At 39.7% G+C, this 24,043-nt stretch overlaps 1 protein-coding gene across 2 annotated transcripts in view; it reads right to left on the reverse strand.

Moving 5' to 3' along the window:
* Window positions 1-24,043, reverse strand: part of FBN2 (fibrillin 2) — a 172,831-nt gene that overhangs the window by 109,865 nt on the left and 38,923 nt on the right. For both annotated transcript variants that reach the window (XM_021381204.1, XM_021381203.1), the window contains exons 6-8: window positions 22,498-22,695; window positions 9,517-9,642; window positions 71-196 (exon numbers count right to left, since the gene is read on the reverse strand). In XM_021381204.1, coding sequence (XP_021236879.1) covers window positions 71-196; window positions 9,517-9,642; window positions 22,498-22,695 — 450 coding nt within the window. The remainder of the gene's footprint in view (window positions 1-70; window positions 197-9,516; window positions 9,643-22,497; window positions 22,696-24,043) is intronic.

Genomic DNA, 24,043 nt, shown 5'->3' on the forward strand with positions numbered 1-24,043 from the left:
TCCTGCTGCTATGCGTTACTTGTCTCAGTGACCTTAAGAGCTCTTCAAGTCTACAGGATGGAACACCTACCGATACAGCGGGAGCCATCTGTAGATGAGACATATCCCCGGGGGCAGAGGCAGAAATAACTTCCCACTGTGTTAGAACATTCACCGCCTTCACAGACTCCTGGGATGATGCTGCATTCATCAATATCTATCCAAAAAGGAAAACAGATAGGACAATGAGCAAAACACTTCCAGTTATTGTTTTAAAAAAGGAGGATAGCCACTCCGAAATTGCTATTTAGCTCAGATTTAATAATATACTGCAAGTGCTTATAAACTGCTGTGAAGGAAGCATGTGCAAGTCATTTTATTTATCATCTAAGGTAGGTTTTCCTTATATGTTCGAAATATACACGACTTCAAGCCTCAGAGTGCAGGGAGAGGCAGACCTAGACTTCCTCTAGATGACATATACTGCGTGTCATCTCTATGTGGCAGCTGCAACACAATGCCAAAGAATATACCCTGCTTCTGAGTTGAATGAAAGATGATGCCAAGCATGGCAACTCCAGGCTTCTGTGACCACAGAAGTATTGCTCATCAGATCTAATAGATTTCTGTCTTTCTTCTAATACTTCAGGTGTAAGAAAGAATTTTGGCCACAGTCTTCGGAAGTATAGACCAAATGTCACATTTTCACATTTTCTTTAAGTGTTTTTAATCCATACAAGCATTTCTGTTAACCAAAAGCAGTGGTCTCATCCAAACACTGAAAAATTGTGCAACCACACAGAAATTGAGATGGCATCAAGTTGATGAATTAGCTATTGCAAGCAGTGAGGAGCAGTAGGGCACTGAGAGCCAGGACTGAGAGCACGGAGCAGTGTCCCAGCACAAAGTAAAATGAAGTGCAGAAGCAATGGGAGGCAGCTATCTGACTGTACTGTTTAAGAAGTGAAGCACAGCAGAACAAGCTGGGATGGAAGAAATACAATTAAGGAAAACAGCATGAGAATAAAGACTGTGTCAGAATCATTTATACAAATGAGCCACTTTAAGTAACCTCTTCATTCCAAAACTGTGAAAAAATCTTAAGGCCTCTGAATATTTAAAGGTCTAATTAGTGAGATTCATTTTGGCTTTAACTGACTGTCAGCCAAGATGAAGTGTGACTGTGGCTTAAAAATGCGAAGCAAACACAACAGAGCAAAACCAACCTTATAAATAGCTTGACATGAGCTACATTTTCATGTTCGAATGATAAGATGCCACAGGTTTTGCACGGCTTCATACCAAAGGTAGTCCTAAGTAAAAGGCTATGGCTTAACCTGCTAGTAAAGGTCTGGGTGCAGTCTCTTTTACATTGGGAAATGAACTAACTAACTAACTAAATAAACCAGAGTGCTGAACCCGACTGTCTCAACTCAAATAATGCCAGAGAAGCATTAGAAAAACCATATGGCAGAAATTATCTTGTGGTGACACTGATTCTTCACATTCCTAGTAGTGACGTCTTGGGACCCTACTGCACTTTTATACAGACCATCATTTTCTCAATGCTGTTGCTCTAGAAGTTGCCTTGAGGTTAATGAGTACCTGAGAAATAAACCTTATCCAGTGTTATTTTTAGGAGGCTTTCATGTGTGTTTGTACTTCCTCGCCTGTTACATTTACATTCTCCATACTCAGAACTCAAAGAAAATAAAAGTGTGCCAAAAAGATCTGGCATACATAGGTTCTATATTATTAGAAAGGTAACTCCCCAGTCTGGGAAAGTCCACACTTAAAGAACACCCATTAGATATGAATCTACGGGAGACATTCAAGAATTGCAAGGAAAATTAAGTTTTGCAGGAGGACAGGAAGAATGTAAGAACCGTTCTTTGTAAAGTGAACATTAGCAAAGCACCCTGCCTATCCCTACAGTCATACCTTTTTGAGAGTGACTGGAGAAAAGACAACTTATCGTACATGCCACATCTCTACAAACTACCATACTCTACACATATAAGCATCCTAAGACCCTTTTACTTCTTTCACACTACGTGAAAGAAGTAAAAGTAAAAATTCTGTCTTTTTAACAAGGCTATTTGAACATTTCAAGGGATGTTCAAAGTTTAAATTTTACTTTAAAACAGTTATGGAATGATAACAGCTATTCCCCACATTTGAGACAGCGGTTCAAGTATGTACAAAAGAAAACGTAATTTCTGCTAAATCAAAACACTTTTAAGAAATAATATTTTCACCCAAGATTTCATAGTTAGCCAATATAGAGATTCCAGAATTCAAAATGATGGTATAAGTCTAAACCAAAAAATTCCCCAGGAAATCTCTGAAATCTTGTACTACTTTACTGTATTGAAGATAGTGTATATAATGTCGTGAGCTGCTTACCATATGGTTTAATCCAATGAAATGGAACAACATGTATAAATCAAAACAGAAACAGAACTGGCTGGATGCCTCGTTGGGATCTTTCATGCAAATGTCTTTCACAACCTGTAAGTCTTCTAAAGTTTCTGTATGTGCACACAGAAACTAAAACATCGCATCAGAAAGGCAACAAACAGGACAAAAGGAAGACTGTGCTGGAGCAGCTTACTTCTGGAAAGTGACACATTTCTGACGGCAGAGTCAATCAATAATCATGTGAGAAGACTCCCTTATTCTACCATCACTTGAAGCACATCTTGAACCTCAAGGAAATATTACAAGGGCTGCTCTGAAAGTAAACCCACCTACTTTATTATGTTGGCCCATGATCTCAGAGGCGAGAAGGTTCAACTTCTACTGCCATACCACCAACATCTGCCTCTGAAATTGTGGGCCAATATAATAAATTAGGAGGTAGCCCTCGTACAGACAAGTAGAGGTCCACCTTTTAAACCAGCAAGCACAACCAAAACCTTAATTTCTCCCCTCTGTACCTTTAACTCTTCCAGGAATAATGAAAGGAACCTCACTGACTACTGTCAAAAGTCTATAAATCACTAATACAGATGAGCTTATAAATAGAAGTAGTAACACTGACCACTGAAGTGGATTAATTTTGAAGACCATATTTTACCAAATAGTCTAAGCTATCTAGTTTCATTTCTACATGTGGGAGCATACAGACACAGTGACTCATAGGAGTTGTTCTTGAATACTTCAGAAATCTTTTAAATCCTATTTACTGATGTAGAATTGCCATTAATTTCTGAAAGGTCAGTGTCAGTAAACTAAAATTTGAAGCTCAAAATAAATCTTATTAGTGAATATATGCCTCCTTAATGATCTTTTTAAAAAAGAAATAAATGTGGGAATATAATGCAAATATAATACAAACAAATACCAAAGCAACGCTACATATATTGCTTAGACAGCTCTAACAATGTCCATTATAGCACAAAAAAACACGACATGATCATTCTCACTTAGTCTTAATGACAGTTGCTGTTTCCAGGAGGAACAACAGGAGAGAAAACCCTAATCCACAAAGCACATCTGTAAGTCTAAGGCCAAAGGATATAGCAGGGAACCTCAAACTCCTCCCTATGAAGCAGAAGACTTACTGTTAGATAAAAAAAAAAAAGGTCTTAACATTCAATGTTCAATCAGCCTCTCCCTTTGAACAACCCAGTTTCTATTAAATCATTTCTCTGCACACAGGTTCTAACTCACAGGAGACCAATACCTTATACTATTCCTAGTGATCCAACTCACATCTATAAACCATGCAACTTCACTTACATCAACAGCCCCACTAACTTAAAGAGCAGTAATTTGAAGGACTAGCTATAGTTTTAAGCTATACATCTCACACGGAGAGTTTACAAACTCTCAAAGCATTCACAATAATAATAATAATAAAGCCAAATAAAACTGTAGCTTGTCTTTTATTCTCTGCTGCATTCTTGGCATTACATAAACATGGTATTAGCCTGGTATTATTTTGACAGTGCCATCTTGTCTATGAGGCAAGGGGAAATAGACAAGGAACAGTTTCACTAGTTTGTCAACCACAGAAAGAGATGGTACAATCTGGACCCTGTGATCTGTTCTACAGATAATTCCCTGTGGGGAAGTTGTGACCACAAACTAATCAGTACCTAGCTTCTGCCACAGAGGGAAGTGGCAGGGTATTAGGAGAAACAAAGCTGGAGGCTATGACCTGTCCTGCCATAGGCTCACACCCAGGCTGGAAATGAAAATCCATTGATTACTGCAGTATGACTACGAAACAGTAAATGGCTCAGACTGCAGGTGATGTTTCACTTCTACCTGGTGTAGTCTTATAGGCACCACAAACTTGTAAGCAGATACGTGTTAAAAATACATTCACCTCCTCCTGTGTATACTATATGGAGAACTGCTAAATAATATTTTTAACAATTAAGAAAAGCTTTAGATGAGTTAAAGAAGTAGATCGCAAAGAATGCTTTAATTACCCCTTTTGGAAGGAAGGAAACATAACAGAGAGCAAGTCCTCCTTTTGGCATCAAAGCACTTCACCAAATGCCAGAGAAAAACAACATATACACAATTCAGATCTACAATTAGCCAACAAAAATACATGCAATTATTTGCATACAATGCCATTCCAGAATGCTGGTAACATGCCAACATTTGGGGAAAAAGCAATCAAGGCTGAAAAGCCTGCCTCTCTACAACAGCAAAAAAAAAAAAAAGCAAAAAAGCTAAATTTAAGTATTTTCTTAAAAAATACTCACGAGTTCCTTGTTTAGCCAAGTTGCTCTCTAGACAAGTCTACTTGCTTTTGTGAGCACTGGGACAGTTCATTTTTATGCTTGGCATAAGATATTCTCAAAGAACAACCAGCTCTCTTGAGCTCCTTTGCAGCTTTCCCAGAGGATCCCAACTACCAGCCCCACGAATAAATCAGTCTGTTCTTGTGAAGTCCAAGTTCTGCAATCTGCTGCTCTCCTTCCTTACCCCCCTCAGAATCTTGAATTCTATTATTTCTTGGCCAAGGCTGTCATAGACTTTCACGTTCTCAGCCCATTTCTTTCTGTATGTGAACAGAAGCTCCAACAGACTGCAACATCTGACAGACCTAAGAGGTATCTGCATTTAGAAATTGGCTCTGATACCATCCATAAAATTCTTGGACAGCTTGTGTCCCACAGTGTTGTCATTCCAGCAGATTTCAGAGATTTTCACAGAAGAACCAGTGTTACCTACAGTCTTCACTGAATTGCTTTAAGAAGACTTCATCCGCTTTCCCATCCTCATCTGATGGCCTGTAAAAATAACCCTTACTGCAATGTCACCTTTTGCTAGCACCCTCTCAGATTCTGACCAAAAAATCTGCAGTGACTCTGACATCTGTTTCATAGAACTCTACATTCAATCACCTCTTTGGTACGAAAGGCAATCTGCCTCTATTTCTCATGTATTCTCTAAAGAACCTATACTATCCCACTGTAAACTCCAGTCATACACACTGGTCAATACGGCATCTCCATATATCTCCATCAGTCCAGTGGCATCACAGTTTCATCATAATATTGTACCTGAAGAAGAAGGTAAATGAAAAAATGTTATCTTTGTCAGGCTTAGATCGAGAACGTTAGTGTTTGGTCTAGCTGTTCCCAACATTACTGCAGTCTAGTTTACTTCCTAGTCTAGTTTTTAACTCTGAAACCCTCCTTGGATGGAGACAGAAGGAAAGGATTTTGAGTTTTTCAGATTAATAGATCTTATTAGAGACTTACACACTTCAGCAAATATTCAATACTTACGCATACAATTTATTTTAATGCTAATTTATCTTCCAGCTGTCCATGTTTAGTACAATAAATCCAGGATCCAGCTGGCACATCACAGTACAGTTAGCATTTTATAATATTGTCTGGACATGATAAGTATGAACGACCAGCCTTTTCTGAATCTCTGTGAAAGTGCATCTTTGTCAGAGAGGTTATAGGATTCCTTCACATGGAAATCTTTTAGAGTTAACAGGAGTAACACATGAGCACTATCATGGGCAGATTACAGACACCATCTGAACAAGGATTTAATTTATTAAACAGAGACAGGTAGTAGTAGGTTGTTTCAGATGTTCAAATACTCTCTTTGCTCTGATCATGTATTTATGACATTAGAGATGTATCTTTTTTTTTTTTTTTAGAACTCATACTACAGCAGTTGGCTTGGTCATAAATTGGTATTGCCCCAGAATTAAGAAGAATTAAAAAAAAAATTACATTTCAAATAAGAAAGGATAAGAATTAATAAAAAAATGGAAAAGGTACTCTCTAATGTTAATATAATCATTACATTTCAGGCTACAATAAATTCTAAACATTTTTGAACTGAAAGAGTGCTGCCAAAATAAACTCTAATTCAGAGAATACCATTTTGAATAAAAACCTTCCAGTGAAAAGCTTTCCAACTGAAACCATGCAGCCAAGATGAGTATCACCAATAAGACACACATTTCTAGCCTATATATTGCCTACACAATCAAATATACAACATGTTTGTTTAGCAGTTACAGATGTCTTTCCTTCTACTTTGAAATGATTAGTAGATTATAGTTCTAACACTTTCAGTTCCACTCTTCTGAATGAGACATCACAGTTGTACTCCAGAAAACATTCAACACTTGTTGGTTTTTTTTCTGATAGCTGCTTATAGTTGGAGGTATTATTACAAATGTTTCTGAATTTGGGTAGTTTATGTTCTGATGCTCAGTAAACTTAAACTTGAATTCTGCTGAAAGATATATGGTGTTGCCAGAAATATTCAAAATCACGATATCTGTACTTATTGATATCCCACGGAACACAAAAGTGACGGTAAAAATGGCCTGTTATTCAAAGAAATTGGAAGCAGCAGATATTTATTCACTAGCCAAATGCTGTGTAACCATTGTCACAAAAGTACATTGCTTTAGAGCTAATGACATCATTAAGATACTAAACAAAATAAATCATGTCAAACAGACGTCATATTAAAGATGGGTCTAGGTAGCAATTCAGTTCATTGTGTCAATGCTCTGAGCTGGTGAGATACAAGTTCACAGAATCACAGAATGGCTGAGGCTGCCATTTGTTGAGTTAAAACAGTGTTTGATAATAAGATTTCAACCTACCTATACACATGTGCCTGTGAAGACATGCATTTTTTCTTATTAAGCAGACATGTAAGTTTTCTCATTTAACCATTAAACTTGGGGAAAGATTAAAACACCAAAAACTAACCGACCAATATGACTTCTAAATGCAGATAGAGTATCCTTACTACATCCAGATCATTAAGTAAGATGTTTGTTAAACAAGACTGGACCCATCAGTTACTGGCCTCCAACTCCAATTTGCTTTACTGATTCTCACTCTTTGGGCTTAGCAATTCACCCACTTTTTGATCCACCTCACTGTCTCCTCATCCAGCCTAGCTTTTTAAAGTCATAAACTAAGCTGCATATATGCTTGAATGATAGCTGCCAATTGCCTTTTCAAATGATTAACTTCTATTATCAGTAAAAAAAGCACAAATGAAGAAATGTTAGATTATTAACATGTGCCTTCATCATTATACTCTGTGTTGGCATTCATCTATCATGCTTTCATCTTCAGCATTGACTTTAAAATATCACTACTCTGAAAAGAAGGAGAATTTGCCAAGTTGCTCTACTTCAGCTCCTGTGTTGATAAACTTTTTTCTCACATTTTGATATGCAAGAGCTTTTAAAGATGCTCTGAGCTGATTAGTGAAGCTGCAGCAAGACAATACAAAGCAGCTAATGGCACTAGCAAAGAGCTCCTTTAGATGAAAATCAGTTAACAATTCCTCAAAGACAGTGGTTCTTTCCAATTTCCAATTATCATATGAGACAGCTAACCACCATGCTCTGCTTCCTCATTTATAATTCAACAGAAATTCTTCTAGAATAGAGAACATGTTAATTAGACACTATTCTAGAACTAACTATTCTAGCTAGTTATTCTATTCTAGAATAGTTAGATAAGTTATGGGGTAATGATGAGGGATACAAAGCCAAAGAAATGTCAGCTGCTTCTCCTGCCACTACTAACCCAATACAGAAGTAAAAAGGAAATTACACATTTTAAGAGTCAGTGACACAGATTCAAGCAATTTCAACAGCAGCTTTTTTCCAGTGGTCAAGCTCTTGGTATTCCCCTACTTCCAAAATGGTTCAAATGGAGCTGCTTTCACTGTGAACTTTTCGCTTCCTGCAGCGCGCTAAGTCTCTGCGCACTCCCTGATACCTATCAGCACACTCTTGCATACAGCTAAGTATAAATATGCGTATATATACGTATATATGCATGGACACATACACATGCTGCTTTTATTTCTTCTCAAACATGGCAAGAAAAGCCTTCAGAGTTCTATCTCTGAGGTTGCAGCTTTATGTATTACCTACTGTTTCTTGTGGGATTTTGAGAAGATATACAGAGGCTTCCCTAAGACAGCTCAGGATGGGAAAATCACTGCACAAAGAGCAGAAAATGAAACTGGTCAACATCAAAGAAGAAAATGACTGAAAGGTGAGACAAGGACAGAATCAGAGAAAAATACCTGTGGATATTTATTTTATCTGCTCTTCAGTATTACTTGCAATAATACCAGCTGCAACGTTTTCATATAAAAAATATGCGTTTCAAACTGATGATATTACTAAATGTCTCTGTGAATTCAGAAAACTCTGACTTCAGAAATAGGCTACAAACCACATGTCTGTTTGTAACAGAATAGGAGCATAATGAAATATAGTAGCATACTTGAATTGCTGCCCTGCCACAAACCAAAGCCTTGAAAAAGCAGTCCTTTTATCACTGTAACTTAAATAAGAGGATATATTTACCTATTTGGTTGAGGTCAATGACTAAAGTTTAAGATTACTAATTTCTTTCAGTAAACTCTTCATCAAACTGAAAAATACTCAGCAATTTTCTATTACATCATTTTAAACTACACAGAATATCTCCTTTCAATTGTATTAGTATGTTTACTGAGTAAAAATGGTCTATAATTATTAAACTACATTTATTAAATATGGCCCATTTGATTTTTCTCCTGCAAAGAATTTCCTACATATTTTTAACTTACCCAGGCTCTTCAAAATAAACCATATACAGGAGAAATTTCTTATACTCATTACCATATCTGCTTTTCACGCCATAATAGTAGGCTGACAACAACTACCTGCACCAACGTATTTTGGGCAATTTTGAGAATACAAACAAAATCCTAGTAACTCAGCTACTGCAACATAGTGCTCACAGATTCACACACTCTTCATCAACACTTGTAAAGTTTTGAAACAGCATGAACACTGCTGTTACCCACACGACTCTGACAGAAGAAAAATTTAATGCAAAATATGAACAGCAAAACAGAAACACAGTGCTGTGGCCCAAGAAAAAACACATGGCATTGTGCCTTTACAGCGTCCGATCTGAATAGGCATATTCAGTACCTTCTCTCCTGTTACCAAAGAGATCTAATGCTTTATTTAAACACTTTTTAGGTTTGCTGTCTCACATCACTTACCATCACATTTTTGAGTTGCCTCATTCTGCCTGTGGCCAGCAGGACACTTGCACTCATAGGAACCTACTGTATTAATGCAGTTTCCTCCTTGGCAGACTCCAGGAATAGCTTGACATTCATCAACATCTACAAACACAAAAAAGAAAGAATATTTGACATAAGATTAAAAAATTCATCCTGACAGCCATCTCTGAAATTACTCTTAATAATAACCAGAACAAAGCACAGTATACTTCTTCTCATCAGCACCACCATAGGGTAAGGCAAAAACAACACTATGATTCTTACCTTCACACACGTTGTTCTTGATTCCATCAGACTCAAAACTTTCCATGTATTGACTTGACTTATTCAGCTGTTAAATAATATACAACTTAGAGTCGGTATCCCATGACCTAAGACTGTTCCTTACACTGGCCAGAACAAAACACAGCTGTTTATTTTGAAAGGACTCCTATTTGTACATATGGACTACCTTGTTGCTCACTTTAACTAGATGTGATAATTCTTGCAGGACATTCCTTCTGGACAGAAATCAAACTACTAATATCAATAGAAAATAGCTCCTATTCAGCCAGGACAAGCTGCACTGCAAATGATCTGTATAGACTCCATTTACTAAAGTAGGGCTAGAATTTCATAGTTTCCTTTAGGCTGAACTTTCAATGGTAAATAAATGCTCTTAGAAAATATATTCACCATTTTGGTTTTACAGCTTACTTTTAGTAATTTCCTGTTGTATTTTAATGTGTGGTGTTTCCCATTCAAATAGTTTTTTTCCCCTACTCTCTTTTGTTTATATATAAAACATTCTGTATTTCTCTAAGTATTTTTATACAAAACTATCACAAGAATCAATGTGTAAGAAGTGCTAATGGGCTGTTAATATAACATGGACGATCCTAGAGGCTGCTATGAAATAAGCAGTGCGAAAGCAGACAGTGAAACTCTTTCAACACAAAGAAAGGCAGAATTGACTCCAGACTAGTACTTGATATTTATATGTGTAAATTTAGCTTCTCAATAGCTCTTGTATTTAACGGACAGCTATCAGAGTTCAGAATTAATTAATTGCAGCAATTCCTTTACAGTAAAATTTCACATGAATCCAAATGTTCACAGAGAACATTTGGAAGCTTTGTTCCAAAACCTGCAGAAACACTTCTGTGAAATTGGTTTTAGGTAAACTTTCTCATAAGTTTGTTCTTTGATAGAAGAGGTAAAAATCAGTGGATCCTGATAATTTTCCACACAGCAAAATAAAGGCAAGTATCCTTTGCAGGTCACAGAAAAGAGAGCCATGTGGCTTCCAGAGGACCTCTTCTGGTCAAGTGCATACTACTTTCTCAGACAACAGTCCAGTTCTTGTTACTCCTGAAGTTGTTTTTAGGTACATTTGAAGGAAAAGTTTGCATTTGGTTTCTTCATCTGTGCTGATTTAGTACAGTATAGTGTCCAAACACAGCAGAGATTACGAATAGATTAAGGACTTTACTGGAGGTATTACATTTGTGGAAGCTTTTATTGGAAAATAACTAGCGCATGGTGCAATTTAATTTCCACAGAAAACAAACTTTTCCCCTCTGCAATACTTCAGTGAATCTGGACATGATTTAGCAACGTCTAGACAGAATGTGAGTTTAATTATTTGATAACACCCATCCCACCCAGTAGCTCCAATCAGAGTAAAACTAGTATAGTGTTTGTCTTTTCACCTTTGGGCCTCAAAATGCATTCAAGACACACAGTATGCATGTGCCTTATGTTATTTATTAATGTTTACTTAAATTAATCCAACTGTGTCAGCAGATAGGTGATTAAAAATAATCACCGTGTATCTTCCTCAGTTTTGTAAGTCAAAAATGTCAAGTGATAATAAAGTAATGGTAGTAACAGCAGGAAGTGAATAATTTCCCAAAAGAGAAAAGGCATCAATGAAGCCTTGAATAGAACAACATTTTAAGATTTAGTGATCCCATTTATTTCTTTCAGTGTTAATCATATGGTGTTAAAAGAACAAATAAACATCAAGTTCTGCTGAGGTCTGAAAAACCAGTCTGAATTATGCTACACAGCATAACGCTTGTCCATTGATAAAAACACAATTGGTCTCATTGTGTATGGTGAGAAGCTGAAAATCATTGAATTGTATGAGCTATCTTGCCTCTCTATGCTAATCTCAATCTTAATCTTTGAGGGTTTATGTGTTAAATATTTTAACATATATTTAATATAAAGACAATTAGTATACTCAACTTTTGACAGAAACCTGGTGGGATGATTCCCATGATTGCAGTGTGGTTATTGACAGCTACAAGCTGTTCAGAAGGGACAGGTGAGGAAGGAGGAGAGGAGGCATTGCCCTCTTCATCAAGAAAGGAATAGATAAGTGTGAAGAGCTGTCACTGAATAGTAGCCATGAGCAATTCAAGAGCCTATGGGTGATAGTTAGTGAACAAGGCAATAAGGTGAGCCTTGTGGTTAGGATCTACCATTGTCCCTGATCAAGTAGAACCTGTTGATGAAGGCTTCCTCCTCCACCTCTACAAAGTGTTGCGATCTCAGGCTCTTGTTCCTGCTGGGGGACTTCAACCCTGCTGACATCTGCTGGAAAATTATCATGGAGAGCGGTAGGCAATCCAGGAGACTCCTGGAATGTATCAAGGATAAATTCCTGAGCCAGGTAATAGACAGCCCTGCCAGAGGGATGAAATGCTGGACCTGTTGCCCTCCAAAGCAAATGAACTGACTGGTGACATAACGATGGGAGACTGCCTGGGCTACAGTGGCCATGCAAGGATATAGTCCAAACTCTTAACAGATATCAGACAGGCAAAAAGTATAAGCAGGAAGCTTAATTTTAGGAAAGCCAAATGCCAGCTCTTCAGGGAGTTAGTCAATAAAAAAAACCTAAAAATCTGTCCTAAAGGACAAAGGAGCAGAGCAGAGCTGGAATATCTTTAAGGAAACTTTCCTTAGGGCACAAGAGCTCTCCATCCCCAGGAGTAGAAAGTGAGGAAAGAAAGGCTAGAGACCAGTATAGCTGACTTGAGACCTGCTGGTCAAACTGAAGAGTAAGAGAAAACTTCACAGGCAGCATAAGCAGGGACAGGTACCCTATGAAGATTATAAAGATGCTGCAAGGCTGCGGGGTCAGGAAGGCAAAGGCCCAAGTGAAACTGAACCAGGCAAGGAGTGCAAAGAAAAAGAAATGATTCTATAGGTACATCAACTGGAAAACAGAAGTCCAGGAGGGTGTACATTCCCTAGTGAGCAACACAGGCAAGCTAGTAACAATGGACAAGGAAGAGGCTGAAGCATTCAGCAACACTTTTGTCTCAGTTTTCATTAGTGACTGCTCTTCACACAGCAGCTGAACAGATAGTTTGGAGTTGAGAACTTGGGGAGTGATGCCCCTCCTGCTGTAAGTGAAGATCAGGTTCGCGACCACCTGAAGAACTTGAACATTCATAAGTCTACAGATTCTGATGAGATGTTATCTCCGAGTCCTGAGGGAACTGGGCTGACACAGTTGCCAAGCTACTCTCAGTGATATCCGAATAGTCATGGTAGTCAGGTGAAGTCCTTATGGCTGGGAAAAAGGCAACATCACACCCATTTTTAAGAAGGGTAGAAAGGATGACCCAGGGAACTACTGACCTGCTAGCCTCACTTGTGTGCCAGGGAAGATTATGGAGCAGATCCTCCTCCTGGAAGCTACGCTAAGGCACATGGAAGAGAAGGAGGAGGTGTGGGATAACCAGCATGGCTTCACCAAGAGCAGGTCCTGCCTGACCAAACTAGAGGCTTTTAATGATTGTTCAACTGCATTAGCAGACAAGAGAAGGGCCACTGATGTCATCTGCCTTTGACACTGTCCCCCACAACATCCTTCTCTCCAAACTGGAAAGATATGGATTTGATGGGTGGACTGTTCAGTGGACAAGGAACTCGTTGCGAGATTGTGCTGAGAGTGGTGGTCAATAGCTCAGTGTCCAGATGGAGATCAATGATGAGTGATGTCCCTCAGGGGTCAGTCTTCATCTATGACACTGACAGTGGGATCAAGCACACACTCAGCAGTCTGTGGATGACCACCAAGCTGTGTGGTGTGGAAGACATGCCCAAGGGATGAGATGCCATCCAGAGAGACCTAGACAGGCTCGAGCAGCGGGTGCATGTGAGCCTCATGAGGCTCAACGAATCCGTTGTTTTGCACCTGGGTTGTGGCAACCCCTGCTATCAATACAAGCTGGCGGATGAAAGGATTCAGCTCAGCCCTGCTGAAAGGACGTGGGGGTACTGGTGGATGACAGCTGGCCATGAGCCAGCAATGTCTATCAAAAGAAGTGTGGCCATCAGGGCAAGGGAAGTGATCCTGCCACTATGCTCTGTGCTGGTGAGATCTCACCTGCGCTGGTGAGACCTCACCTGGAGTACTGCATCCAGATGTGGAACCCTCAGTACAGGAGAGACATGGACCTGTTGGAGTGCATGCAAAACATGGAGGAGGGCTGCAAAAATAATCCAAGGGATGGAACACCTCTCCTATGAGGACAAGCTGAGACAGCTGGGGCTGTTCAGCCTGGAGAATAGAAGGCTCCAAGGTGACCTGATAGCAGCGTTTGAGTATCTACAGGGGGGCTTTACAGACTCTTTAGCAGAGTCTGTTGTGATAGAACAATGGGAAATGGTTTCAAACTAAAAAAAAGGGGAGGCTTAGATTGGATATAAGGAAGAAGTTTTGTACAATAAAGGTGGTGAGGCACTGGCATAGGTTGCCCAGAGAGGTGGTGGATGCCCTGTCCTTGGAGACATTCAAGGTCAGGCTGGATGGGGCTCTGAGCAACCTGATCGAGCTGTAGGAGTCCCTCTTCATTGCAGGGAAGGTGGAGACAAGATGAATTTAAAAGTCCCTTTTAAATCAATTCTATGATTCTGTAACTTCACCGTTAGCTTAAAAACTATAGCTAACAAATGTAGGTATACACACCCTAACCTGCTAACAGATAACAGGTGTATACACCCACTACAAGCTAAGATTTTTTTGCCCTATAATCTTCTGATGTTAATCAATCAGTATTTTAGAACTCAAAAAAGCCTGAAAGGACAAACTACTTTCTTAAAAGGGCATCTTTTATGCATTGTTTCCTAAATGCCATTTGAAGATATGAGCAATTTTCTTCTGACAATACAACAAATTTGTAGTCAAGAAAATTTGTATTTACTTCTTATATTTCTAACAAGTCAGGCTAAGGCACACACGAGTTTCTATGAATAACTCTTTAGATGCAGTTCTGCACACAGAGGTTCAATATGCTGCAGATAAGGTAGAATGTTCCATGTCTTCATAGGCCTGAGAGTATATGGCAAATGAAAAAAGGAACTTCACTTTTGCAGACAGTTTTCTCAGTAAATGGTAACTGCCTGCAGGATTTGCATAGCTAACTTTAAACAGGCACCTTTGAAAACACAGTCCAGTTCAGCTTTCCTTTCTGATGAACTGACTGTTTCACTGTTTCTCAGAAAACTCTTAATGAAAAAGCTCAGTAAAAATAAATCCTATCAGGTTTTATACAGAACCCTAGGAGAGAGATCACGTTATATAACGTGGCAGTAACAATAATTATCCAAAAATTCATATTTCTATTATTATTATTAAGTTTTAATAATTATTTTGAAGACAGGAAGATGGGATCCCACATAACCCTGCAAATAAAATCAGTAAATCTGACACATTTTACCATCAAACATTCTTCACTGTGAATTTAGTATTTAACTACCTTCTCACTTTTGTACTCTGTCAGTGCCTATGATGTTCAGTACGCTTAAATCCAAAAAAAATCTGTTTTGTAGTATGAATATAACTCCTGTAATTACTATATATACTTAACAACATCAGCAATGGGAGCAGAAAGAAGAACCTTGGTATTTTCCAAGTTGTTCTGCCATGGGCTGTTTTTCTCTCCTTAGTGCAAGAGAAATTAACTGTCTGAAGGGAAAGGGTGTAATTGAGAAATGGATTGCTGAGAATGCAAGGAGGAACTGAAAAAACATCCAGTAGAGGATTTCTGCCATTACGCTGTTCCTAAGACTGCGTAGCAGTGGCAATAAGGTATTTCAAGTGGAACACTCAGAGTTGTTCTTTCCTGAATTCCTGGGAAAGGGGATCTCTTAACAGCCACAATTACCATTTTTTAAGCAGAGGCCAAACAGAAACTGTTGAAAAAAAAATGCACTTTGATTCTTTTGTTCCGTTTCTTTAACTTATTCTTAGCTGTTTATGGTAACAATGAAGAAGCAATTCTACCATAATCCTGTATACAAGCACATTGCTATTTGAACAGAATCCTGAAAATCCTTATTCAGTCAGGAAGACTTACATATTACCTTACGTATGAGTAAGATAGAGATAAAATGAATACAAAGGCAGGCTGCTTTACCACCCATCTGCTCAGCTCTGCTCCAGCTAAAGTGCTACTCGATATACACTAAGATAGCAACATGTAACATGCACATTCTGTACACAATAGGTTCAACTTCAATAGTTAAAACTTGTCAGACTGCTAATTAATGCCTACTGAAACTGTGATCTATTTTCCAGTACTAAGACCAGCCAGTTCTACTGACTTTGAATTGCTCATACCAATTCCCAAGCTGGCCTATGTGCTGATGTGAGCATCCATTAAAAAAAAAACCAAACATTCAAACTATGGTGGCTGCTCTTGAAATCGGTGTCTCCTATTTCATCATGTCAACCCGTAAAGTCAATGTTGGCAGATGCTAGTGGCATGGCAGAAGAGGTTGAACCTTCCCACCAATATCCCATTACATTTTGTTGCTGTGTGACAGATGGCAGCAGAGGGGCAGCCTGACAGAATGGTGTCTGAGATGGATGTGCGGATTAAGCTAAGGTGTGTCACTGATTTCCTCCATGAGGAAAAAATAGCACCCATTGACAGTCATTGACACTTGCTGTATGTTTATGGAGACCAAACAGTAGGTGTGAACACAGTGAGAAGGAGGGTGGCGTGTTTCAGCAGAGATGACAGCAATGTGAAAGACAAGTCACATTCTGGACAGCCATGCACAGCCATTATGACAAAAAAGGAGGAACATCTCCATTAGCTCATCTGCACAAATTGGCAGAATATGACCAGGGAACTGCATGGAACTGAATATTGACTTCAATGTGTTGGAAACGATGGTGGCAATGTTGGAATATCACAAAGTTTGCACCAGGTGAGTCCCATGATTCCTTGCACAGGAACAAAAAGAACACCACTCGCAAGTTTATCAGGACCTATTGAACTAATAGGCAGAAGATGACAGTTTCATGAATAATACCACTGCCTGTCATGAGGCACCATGTCACCACTATGAGCTGGAGCCAAAATAGCAGTCCATGGAGTTAACACATGTGAATTCCTCACTGAAGAAAAAGTTCGAGATGTGGCCCTCAGAGGGTAAAGTGACATGCGCTGTCTTTTGGGACAAAAAAGAATCCTTCTGGATTTCCTGGAATCCGGACAAACCATTAACTCTGATCACACCATCACAATGCTGACTAACCTAAAGTCTCAATCTTTGAGAATCAGGTCAGAAAAGAAGAAAACCTTTCTGTTGCAACACAGTAACTCCAGGCCCAATACCAGTTTGAAGACTGTGCAGGTTCAATTGAAATAAATAGGAGGCATTACTTTCAGAGCAACCTATGTAGTAACTGGTAAGTTTGGTCTAGTCAGTATGTACTGCAACAAACTATACCAGGCTACACAGGGCCCCAACAAACCTCCAGTGATGGGGCACACACAGCTTCTCTGGGCAGCCTCTACCAGCACCTCAATGCCCTCTGAGTAAAGAATTTCCTCCTAAACATCTAAACTAAAACTCCCTTCTTTTAGTTTAACACCATTCTCCCTTTTCCTATCACTATCGCATCATGTAAAAAGTCAGTCTCCCTCCTGCTATTAAGCTCCCTTTGAGTAACGAAAGGCTGCAATGAGGTCTTCTCTTCTCCGGACTGAACAAGCCCATCTCCCTCAGACTTTCTCTGAAGGAAGGGTACTCCAGCCCTCTGATCACTTTCGCGGCCTCTTCTGGACCCGCTCCAACAGCCCCACATCTTTCTTGTGTTGGGGGCCTCAGGCCTGGACACAGTACCCCAGATGGGGCCCCACGAGGGCAGAGCTGAGGGGGACAATTCCCTCCCTTGCCCTGCTGCCATGCCTCTATTGATGCAGCTCAGGATACAGTTGGCCTTCTGGGATGCAAGCACACACTAATGGCTCAAATTCAGCTCATATTTCACTAAATGAGGCATTCTCGGATAGCACTTATCATGGCTGAAGAACAGGTGTTTCCTGAATGGCTAATATTCCACTTTTGCTCTATGTTGACTCCTTCATTCTTCACAGTTTATCTCTGCAGTTATACCTGTTAGCATTATTGAGGTTTTCATCTATGCGTAACTCACAGATATACTGCCCTTTTTTTCCAGTTTGGATTAAAATCTCTGCTATCCTTCCTGTGTCAGGCTCTCTTTACAGCTGTCATGCATAACTGTAGCAAAAACCTGCTATTTATTTCTGCAGACTATGAATCCCAAAATGGAGTTTGCAAAGTAAGCAGTCTCTATAATGGCAAGTGGTATGCCCTCTCCCTACCTCCATTAGTGCAGCGTGATAATTCAGAAAAGAATATACAATGTATGACCAGACGGCAAACATACTAGCAATTACCAAAACTCAGAGCTTGCAAGAAAATGTCTTAAGAGTTGGATAAATGAGGTAATGATTTTGTGGAACAAAGAAATCCTTTGTCCATCCTTTCCCACACAGAAAACCTAACTTTTGATCATCTCTTTGTGCCTTACCATTATCGTGTAACATCACGTATTAACTCCTGCTGACATAAATACAATGAGATCCTCCCATACAGTAGTAATATGCCAAAAATGTAACAAACATGGCTGTTTAAACTCCGTTTGTTCACTCATCACACAGTAGACTACAACATTGTTTTTACACTTCCCAGTGGAATTCAGCAATTATGTTAACTGAGTAAGTTAAACATTTCTGCCACATGGAACAAACTGGCAGAAAAAGAAAACACAGTCTTGAGGACATGGGTGCTGAAGAACTCTACTGATCTCTCACATAATTTAAATGAAGTCCCAGAAGCCATGCCAGGCTTAGTTTGGCACAGAGTTTGTTTTATCTGGCCAGTATCTTCATCACACAATGGAGTTTGACTTTGAGGCAGCAACCAACGTGCATGCCTTCAGTACAATGTTTCTGTTTATGACATTGTTATGAAAAGAATGTCTAAAATATACTAATCAATTCAAGATGAAGAGTATAGCATAGGCTGTTAAAAGCAGAGTGAGGCCTATTTCTGACATTTAAGGAAAAATGCAATTGATTACTTCTCCTCTGTAGAATGTGGATGCTTCAAGCACTGTAAATACAGAAAACAGAAAAGAAAGCATTTGAAATGAAGAAAAATGAAGGGATTAAAAGTTGCTTAAAAGTAATGTTAGCATTTTAAATTAAATACATGCCTTTCTAAGACAATGCTGGAGGATTTCCACAAAAGAATTTGAGCTATAGCCTAAATTGTAGTTTCAGGTCAATCATAACTCTTTGTGAAGGAAAATTTTCACTCACACAAAGAAAAAAAGAAGCTTTATATAGTTCTAATCTGAATTAATTAAACATCTTAGAACATCTCAATTTTTTTCTCATTTTTTCAACTCAGGTTAGTAGAGAACTCTTACCAAGAGCTCCTATGCAAGATCTGTATTGCTGATCATTTACATTTATGCTATTTTAAGCCACTTAGCTATGATACAACATAGGGAAAAGCAACAGTAAAATCAGCGTTGCAATTCAAAACACAGGGAAACAAAAGTAGTAAACGGAGGAGAAAATATACTCTTTCTTGGAGCAGCAAAGTCACCATTTTTCCCAAAATCTTCTTATCACTTGGAGCATCAGAAAATACATGAATCAGGATGTTTCTTCCGAATTTTGTAACAGAAATTCTTGCACATGTACAATACAATCAAATCTTGATATTGTATGATTTCTGCTATTTTTTGAATAGTAAATAAAAGTAGAAAATACTCTAGCTCTACAAGGACTCGCCTGCATAAAATTTAGAACATATCATCCTAGTCAACTTTATCACTTTGCTAAAAAGTATCTCAGCTGTGCCACATGAATCTACTTAAGTAAGTAATGTCAACAGTATTCCAGATATGCTTTCTCATATAGATCTTAGAAGCCATAATACATGCATACACAAAGGCAAACGTATGTGTGTGTGCATGTGTGCACGTAGATTTCTCGAAATCGGAAAACAAATAAACAAAAATCTGTCATCAAAAATTACTAGAATTGTTGGTTTATCACCAGACTATCACCCCTCTGACTGGAGAATGATCAATGAAACAGGATTTTGTTACTTCATTTCACTGTAGAGATTAAAATCAGAATTCAACAAATCAAGTTGATTTACAGCTCGTGACTTCAGTCTTAATACTAAACTTAATCTACACTATCAATAGAACACTCGTAAATTCTCCCGAGGAATAAGAACTCAATCAAGCAAGTGATTGTTGATGGTGTCTTAGGTCCAATTTATACAAAAAGGAAATGTATTCAATATATTTGAATGTCTCTGCCCACATGGTTTTCACTGCTCCTTGGGAAGGTTCTAAGACAATAGCGTTTATAAACAGACTGTGTGCACCACACTTCATTTAATACAAGAACAGTATATTCTCCTTAACAAAACCCTTATTACTGCATTGTTTGCACAGTTTGTTCTATAATCTATCAACAGCAACAGAGGAATAGTTGCTTATTTTTCAGGATTGGTGGATTACAGTGAAAACCTACAAGAAGGAGTAACCAGCTTCGTACCATCATAGAAAGAGATAGTGCATAAGCTAAGAAAGTTTTCCCGTTTCTCAGACTATATTTTATTAATTTGAAAACAGAAGACGGAAGTCTTTCATAGAATCATAGAATTAGCTAGGTTGGAAAAGACCTACAAGATCACCTAGTCCAACCATCCACCTACCACCAATAACCCCACTAAACCATGTCTCTCAATGCTATATCTAAATGTTTCTTGAACACCTCCAGGGACGGTGACTCAACCACCTCCCTGGGCAGCCCATTCCAGAGCCTAACCACTCTTTCAGAAAAGTAGTGTTTCCTAATGTCCAGCCTAAATCTCCCTTGGTGCAACTTGAGGCCATTCCCCCTCGTCCTGTCACTAGTTACAAGAGAGAAGAGGCCGACCCCCAGCTCACTACAACCTCCCTTCAGGTAGTTATAGAGAGCGATAAGGTCTCCCCTGAGCCTCCTCTTCTCCAGACTGAACAACCCCAGCTCACTCAGCTGCTCCTCATAAGGCCTGTGCTTCAGACCCCTCACCAGCTTCGTCGCCCTCCTCTGAACACGCTCCAAGGCCTCAATGTCTTTCTTGCAGTGAGGGGCCCAAAACTGGACACAGTACTCAAGGTGGGGCCTCACCAGTGCTGAGTACAGAGGGACAATGACTTCCCTACTCCTACTGGCAACACTATTTCTGATACAAGCCAGGATGCCATTGGCCTTCTTGGACACCTGGGCACACTGCTGGCTCATGCTCAGCCCAGCATCGACCAATACCCCCAGGTCCGTTTCCTCCACACAACCTTCCAGCCACTCTGCCCCAAGCCTGTAGCGTTGCCTGGGGTTGCTGCGGCCAAAGTGCAGGACCCGGCACTTGGTCTTGTTGAACCTCATCCCGTTGGCTTCAGCCCAGAGATCCAGCCTGTCCAGATCTCTCTGTAGGGCCTCTCTACCCTTAGGCAGATCGACACTTCCTGCCAGCTTGGTGTCGTCTGCAAACTTACTGAGGGTGCTCTCAATGCCCTCATCCAGGTCATCAATAAAGATATTGAAGAGGACAGGCCCCAGCACCGACCCCCGGGAAACACCACTCGTGACCAGTCGCCAGCTGGATTTAACTCCATTCACCACGACTCTCTGGGCCTGGCCCTCCAGCCAGCTCCTTACCCAGCAAAGGGTGTACCTGTCCAAGCCACAGGCTGCAGTTTTCTCTTCAAGAGAATACCGTGGGTTTCCTTACTAGTACATTTTTCTAGCACTGTACAAATAACAGGAAAATCACACAGAATTATAGAATGGCTTGGGTTGGAAAGAACCTCGAAGCCCACACAGTCCCAAAACCCAGCCATGCGCAGGGCTGCCCCCCACCAGCTGAGGTTGCCCAGGGCCCCATCCAACCCAGCCTTGAGCGCCTCTAGGGATGGGGCACCACAGCTTTTCTGGGCGGCTGTGCCAGGGCTTCACCGTCCTCTGAGTACAGAATTTACTCCTAACATCTAACCTAAATCTCCCCTCTTTTAGTTTAAAGCCTTTGTCCTAACACTATACTCCCTGATAAAGCATTCCTCTCCATCCTTCCTCTAGGCACTGTAGATGATTAATCTACATAGAGTATCCAACAGGAGTGGTTTATATAAATGCTGGGATTAAAAAAAATCCTATGTAATAACCGTCAGTACTTTTCAAAAAGAAAAGTATTCAGTAGCAAGAAGCAGTGCCTTTTTCAGTAGAATGAATGACGTATACATTAGTTAAGGCCAAAGCAACTCTTGTTGCCTAATTGGTGTGCTACCGCAGCAGCTGATTGCTGCATTCAACAGATATTCTGACCTTTTCAGGCTCTACATTTATGGCTGTTTGACTGGTATTCATATTTTTTCCAGGTATGTGAGATTTGTTCTATATGTACGCTCAATAAACTCCAGAAGAAATAGAGCATGTCAGGATCTTGCTAAAAGTAAGATTCAGAACACACACACAGGGAAATCAGCAATCTCATTTAAGTGGATGCAAAGCTTTCCAGATGCATATCAGCAACAAAATAGTCATGCACAATTTATACGAGAAGGCTTACCTTGACATGCTCCAGTGCGAATATTAGGGATGAAACCACGACGACACGGCTGAGGCTGAGCAGGGCACATTTCACAGGGGTGACCCCATGCACGTCCAATTGTTGCACAACAGAGGGTTTTTGTGCAAACAATCCCAGTTAGCTGGCCTTGACACATCTGGTTATTAACTTGTGTGAAACAAGGACCTGTTCTATAATCTGGAAAAGAGGAAATACGACTGTATTACATGAAGCAGCATACTATTAAATAAAGCATGAATCTGTTTTTAACCCAGTAAACACCTATACTAAGAAATGGCAGGATGACTTGGAAATTTATGTCAGTTTACTGCTCATAGAAGTAGCATGACCTATTCCATTGAATGTAATCATTTTTGCAATGTTATCTTACCTTTCAATATCTTTCTTTCTGGTGGGTGTGAATAATGAAAGGCAGCTGAATCATTAAAATCAGTAAAATTCATAATACGTGAAAGGGCTTTTAAAACAAAGAAGCAAACAAGAGAACAGATAAGGCAAAGACTTGCTCCTAAGTAAATTCATGGTGGCTGATGGGAAGAATATCCAGACCACAGAAGCCACACACTTGTTCACTCCACTTCGATCAGAGCCATGCCAAAGACTGCCACAGAATCTACATTCCTGCTGGAATGCTTAATGCAAAGCAGTGCAACATGCAGAGGACTACTTGGAATACCACTTATTTTCAGAGGAATAACGTGAACTAACATAGCCTATTCAAGCTATATTCAGCTCACTGAACACAGCATACAAACAGTATGAAAATATACCCCAGATCAAATTCCTGTAAATGATTTAGGTATTTGGGTTCAACCTGTATAAAAAGAAAGATTCTTTTGACCTTATGAGGAAACACAAACTGGGAACAATTAGTTCAAATTCTCTAGGAACAAATGAGAAACAGATGGTTGCTCTGACTCAGATTTCATATACTTATGGAAACTTAAAGGGGGGGAGGGAGAGGGGAGGAGAAAGTGCAAAGCTTCCACAGGACGCAGTCACATGAAAAATGGCATAGCAGTGGGGTTATGGCTCCTCTATGCTATACTGTCCTGTTCTCATGTTTTTTTCCTACTAAAAAGAGATTACAAATCTGATCTGTAAGTCACATACTGTCTTCTGCTCTTTGACTGGTTTGCAGCTGGGCTCAGAAGCAAGCTATAGTTGATAGACTGCATCTTGAGTACTGTGTCCAGTTTTGGGCCCCTCACTGCAAGAAAGACATTGAGGCCTTGGAGCGTGTTCAGAGGAGGGCGACGAAGCTGGTGAGGGGTCTGAAGCACAGGCCTTATGAGGAGCAGCTGAGTGAGCTGGGGTTGTTCAGTCTGGAGAAGAGGAGGCTCAGGGGAGACCTTATCGCTCTCTATAACTACCTGAAGGGAGGTTGTAGTGAGCTGGTCGGCCTCTTCTCTCTTGTAACTAGTGACAGGACGAGGGGGAATGGCCTCAAGTTGCACCAAGGGAGATTTAGGCTGGACATTAGGAAACACTACTTTTCTGAAAGAGTGGTTAGGCTCTGGAATGG

Source organism: Numida meleagris, chromosome Z, assembly GCF_002078875.1.
Source record: "Numida meleagris isolate 19003 breed g44 Domestic line chromosome Z, NumMel1.0, whole genome shotgun sequence".
NCBI lineage: Eukaryota > Metazoa > Chordata > Aves > Galliformes > Numididae > Numida > Numida meleagris.